The following is a 5611-nucleotide window of genomic DNA, read 5'->3' as shown; positions in this document are numbered from 1 at the left end:
AATTAATATTTTTAAAGATATTGAGAATTTTAAATTTATAAAATAAAATAAAAAAACAAACTGGCATAGAAATTGATTATTAGGCTTACGACACAAGTGGCATACCGGCAAATAATATTATAAAACATAGTATTGGAAGAGTTTTACATATGTCAGTGTACTTTACTAATACACTAGTAATCTAGTATGTCAATAATTATCTAACGTCCAAATAATGAATTAAATATATAAAAGGTGGTTGTGATTAGGGGTGTTTGTGGTGCGGTTTGGATCGATTTTGAGTTAAAAATATATCTGATTCGAACACTAATTTTTCTTGCGGTGCGGTTTGGATTGGATGCTTTTTTAAAAAAAATTCAATCCGATCTGATCCAATTTCAAGCGGTTTGAATTGGATTGGATTTGCGGTTTTATAAATTAAAAAAATTAAATACATATAACAAGTTTCAACATAAATTTTAAATAATCAACAATGACATAACAAGTCTCAACAATATCTTAAAAAGCCAACAATAACATAACAATAGAAATAAAATTATAGGTTAATTAAAATAAATAAATAAATAACATTTTGAACATAAAATATTTATTAAATAATAATCATATATGAATAATATAAAAATATATAAAAAATTGAACATGTTATAAGTATAATTGTAAATATAATAATAAAATAATAATATTATAGCACATTGTGCGGTTTGGATTGGATTGAATCGGTTATAAAAATTAGATTCGAAATCCGATCCGATCCAGCGATTTTCAAAAAATATAATCCAATCAAATCTGAATTAGTGCGATTTTAATTAGTTTTCGATTTGTATTGGATTGGATGAACAGTTTAATTTAGATCGGTTTAAATTTGAACACCCTAGTTATGATGTAGATAGAAATTCTTCATGTGAGGATGCTAAGATATAGAACACGATGAGGACTACTCCTGCTGCTCTGTTAACCCAAGAAGAAAAGTTCGAAATGTTGTTTCTGACTTTGGTGGTATGATTGTCAACGTGGCTTAAGTATGAAAGGCTTAGATCGTGTGGATTGGGTCAAAGTAATCGGGCTCTTCTTTAATATTGGAGTATAATTTTTTTTTGTGGCCTAAAAAATTAGTTAAAATTATCTTATATCATCCAAAAATATAAAAAGAATTGAGAATAATACAAAAAAGGGTTAAATTTATTATAATTGATGTAGGTTTATTCAATTAATTTATTCTAATGAGTTGTCTTAGGAATATTTTAATTGAGATTACTGTTACAATAGATTTTTGAAGGATAGGATTTATGGAAGATTAAACGTAGGTTACTGATAAGATAACTTTACTATTAAGAAGAATTTAATTGAAAAAAAAATTTAGTGCAGGGACTCAATTAAAAAGAAAAAAAGTATAGGGACCTAATTGAAAATTTTACGAAATTATAGGGATGAAGAGAGTAATTAAACCTAATTTGAAATTTGATTATATTTTATAATAGTAAAAATTTCTATTATAATATGCATATGGTATTTGTCTGTAGTTAAAAATTTTTAAATCTCTCACTGCGTGGTGTGTAAGCCAATATCCTAAACAATTGGGGAAAAATTGGTTAGATGGAGATATTAAGGGGAAAAAAAGGGCAAAAAACTAGGATACGCCAATGCCAGGTCGAAGTTACGCAAATAAGCCAAACAGTTTTCATTTGGGTCTCAGCCTCTCTTCCCTTGCGAACAAACAGTTCCGCAAGTCTTCCATATGTTGCCTTCACCAAGGAGGATATAGGTAGGTTTCGGACATCCTTGAGGATTGAGTTGACACACTCGGAGATATTCGTCGTCATGTGTCCGAATCTCCGCCCCTCATCACGATGCTGAGTCCACAAGGAATAATCAATCCGGTTCGCCCAGTCACACATTGCCGGGTCTTCAGATCGGAGAATATCAAACCAGTAATCAAACTCAACCTCGGTCTTGGCATACGCCGCATTCACAAGAAGCCTCCGTGCGTCTTTGCCCTTGAAGGTAAGTGCGAAATTAGCAGCTACGTGTCGAATGCAGAATGCACGGTATGCAGATGGGGGTAACCAACCTCCGGCAGGAGCCTCAAGGGCAGCCTTGATGCCGTTATGCCTGTCTGATATAACCAACAAACCCGGCTGCGGTGTCACGTGCTGACGAAGGTGGGAGAGAAAGAATGTCCAAGACTCAGTATTCTCACCCTCTACTAGTGCGAATGCAACAGGTAGGATGTTAGAGTTACCGTCCTGTGCAATTGCAATGAGCAAGGTTCCCCCGTACTTGCCATACAGATGGGTGCCATCAATGCTGACTAGCGGCTTGCAATGACGGAATGCCTCGATGCACGGTGGAAACGTCCAGAAAAGTCTATGAAAATAAGCTTGAGACTCGTCTACCTGTCCTCCTACTCGAACGGGGCTCGTCCTTAGGACAGCAACTGTACCAGGCATCGTCAACTGGACTCCCAACACCCACCTGGGCAGCTTGTTGTATGACTCATCCCAGTCACCGTATATGAGTCCAATAGCCTTCTGCTTCGCCAACCAGACCCTCCTGTACGTCGGCCTAAACCCAAAGTGTGCTGCCGTGGCATTCAGGAGCACCTTGATGCTAACGGATGCATCAGCCCTAACCATTGGCATAATGAACGCCGAAATCACATGATAATCCAAACTCCTGTGGTCACTCGAGATAGATGTGGCCAGGCAAGTGTGAGGTCCAGCAGTCCCTTCCGCATCTCTAGCTCCGAATCCAACAGAGTGCCCTAAATCCCCCTCCTGCCTCATGGCATCCAGGTCCAAAGAGAAAAAATGTGGTGGATACTGCTGTGTGCCAGAACTAGAACCACCGACCGCCAATGCAAGCTCAGTCGCTCCAACCTCGTCGCCGCTGTCATCCTCAATCATATCCAGCTCGACGTCGTCCTCCTCTGCATCACCCAACATTCCGTCTCCGACGCCAACCGGTGGAACGCCCTGTAAAGCGTTCGGCAGAATATCAAATGATCCTACCTCGTCGCCTACGCCCTCATTTAGATCAACAGCAAATGACGGGGAGGCGACAGGTTGGACCGCCAGCTCGTACACAGGGACGGAGGAAGAAGCGACGGCAGCCCTAGAACTGGAACCAGCTGCCGTGGTTACAGTGGTGGTATTCCGGTTCGAACCCCCTGAGCTAGATACCACATCAACCAGCTTTGCCAGCAATTCCGGTGTCCTCACCTCCGGAAACTGCCTCCGACAAAGAAACATGACTTGCAGGTCCTCATCACTACCAATCGTGAAACAATCGTACTTCACGGTATCCTGCAGGACCGTGACTGGAATGCGATAGAAAAACTTCTTAACCCGCTTCGCACTTTCCAGACCAAGTTTCATCAGCACAGATCTAACAAGGTCATCATAGCTTGTCGTTGGATTCATGACAATACAGAGAGGATCCTTATCTGTGAACTTCAAACCGGAACGAGTTTTCCTCTTAATGGATCCTCTGTAGTGAACCAAAACAACAAAACTCTCCTCACTAGCCATCTTGCACCCTCTAATGAGAGCAACTCACGTTTACAACCCTATATATAGAGCTCTGTATACCACTAAATCGAATCACACTGGTTCGAATTAGGAGTTGTGTAATTCGAACCAGCTTGGTTCGAATTACTTCATGCAGCATCTCTCCTTATAATTCGAACCAGCTTGGTTCGAATTATATGATGCAGCTTCTCTCTCTGTAATTCGAACCAGCTTGGTTCGATTTACTTGAACCAACTGCTCTCCTTGTAACTCGAACTGGATCGGTTCGAATTACTATAGAATGGAGTTCGAACCATATTGGTTCGAATTATATAAAAATATGGTTTGGCTCATTGCTGAAACGATTTTGGTTTCGACTTATTTGCGTAATTTCGGCCTGGCATTGGCTTATTCTAGTTTTTTGCCCTAAATTTATCACATTATTATATAAGTTTAATTTTTATGCACTGATTATATATATAAAATATTTTATACGGTTGTATAATTACAATTATTTTTTTAGATGACCATTCAAGCAATTCAAGTAAAAGATAGTTATTTTTATTAATATGACATTATGTAATTGTTGATGCACGTATAAAATAATTTTATATTGATAATACATTAAAATTAAATTCTTATTATATATGACCAAATTATAATATGACATATATCACTAAAGATCTATGTCATCAAATTACACCAATAAGCTATTAACAAAAAAACGAATCTGAAACTAAAGTAATACACATTTTTAACAATCTCAAACACATAATTATTGATGTAATTGGGATTTCGAAAATTATTTAGTGTGCACGACAAAAATCATTTTAGAATTTAACTTCGTAAAAAAACTAACCGTTGACAAAGAACTTGGTATCCTTACAAGACAATACAAACAAACAATAACAACAGGACGAGAACACCATACATGCATATAATTAAAGATTAATTAAGGCCAAACACTCAAAAGCTTATTAGGACCATAAAACTGCTACACGACCACGGGATCCAAAAGCAGTGGCGCAATGTGGTCTTTACAGAGTGCACAATCTGTAATTTTATCTCCAAAATTTGCATATAGAAACTCACATATGCGTGCCATGTTAACAATGCAATCAAGGACTGGCCTTGGGATATATTCAATTAACTTGAGGTACTCTTCATTCATATCCTTCCAGTAATTATTGATATCCTTTTTGATGAATTCATGGGCCTCCTCTTCTGAAAAGCCATATTGCTTCATGCAACATTCTACGGCCGAAGCAGCATGTTCTCTTTGCTGCTCAAACTACAAATAATTGGTTCAAAATAGGCCTATGATTTAGAAACAGAGATCTAATGATACGTGTACATGCATTTTTTCTAACCAAATTCAGTGAAATTGCTTAATTATTTATTGGTCTAACAAAAATCACTTATAAGACTAGCGTACAAATTAAATAATTGATCAAATCCAAATTAAAAGTTTAATTATACATACATATCATTGTCAAAAAGTCTTAAAATAATCCACTGAAAACTTGTGTGTGTAAATTAATCATGACTTTGTTAAAGTAATATTGATTCAATTATTCAGGGAAAGAAGATAGTATAAGCCCCTGAATTAGAAAATGACACTTAAAACATAAAATAGTAATATCTTAGTAGCAAATGGATTTAATTTATATCTATCAACTTAGATAAAAAATCACATGCAGAATTATCTTTATATAAAGTTGTTAGTTGAAAACTATTAAATAATAATTTAATCAAATATGTCAAATTACATAATAGTTCTCAACTAAAAATTTTATATAAAAACAACTGCATATAAATATTCACTATCAACTTAATTATATTATCATACTATTATGTGAAAGTTAGTAAATAAAAAAAATCAAAATTATTAATTTTTTTTTTACTAAGAGTTGCTTCATGACACCCTTATAAAATTATCAATACTTCAAATAAATTAGTGATTATTTACAACCAATTAAAATTAAACTCTATTAGCAATATAACTATTTATGAAAAGTTATTTTATGATATGATAAAAAGAAGCTCTTACATTAAAAAATATTTTAAATATATAATAATTTATATTATTTTACCTAATAGTTTTG

General features: G+C 35.3%; 1 protein-coding gene across 1 annotated transcript in view; it reads right to left on the bottom strand.

The window, feature by feature from the left end:
* The window catches only part of LOC110265247 ((-)-germacrene D synthase-like), a 5020-nt gene continuing 3780 nt past the window's right edge, over positions 4372–5611 (bottom strand). The window contains exon 10 of the mRNA XM_021108145.1: positions 4372–4797. Coding sequence (XP_020963804.1) covers positions 4501–4797 — 297 coding nt within the window. The 3' untranslated portion in view covers positions 4372–4500. The remainder of the gene's footprint in view (positions 4798–5611) is intronic.

The sequence above is a fragment of the Arachis ipaensis genome, chromosome B08 (assembly GCF_000816755.2).
Source record: "Arachis ipaensis cultivar K30076 chromosome B08, Araip1.1, whole genome shotgun sequence".
Classification (NCBI taxonomy): domain Eukaryota; kingdom Viridiplantae; phylum Streptophyta; class Magnoliopsida; order Fabales; family Fabaceae; genus Arachis; species Arachis ipaensis.
This window is presented reverse-complemented; position numbering and strand designations above follow the sequence as displayed.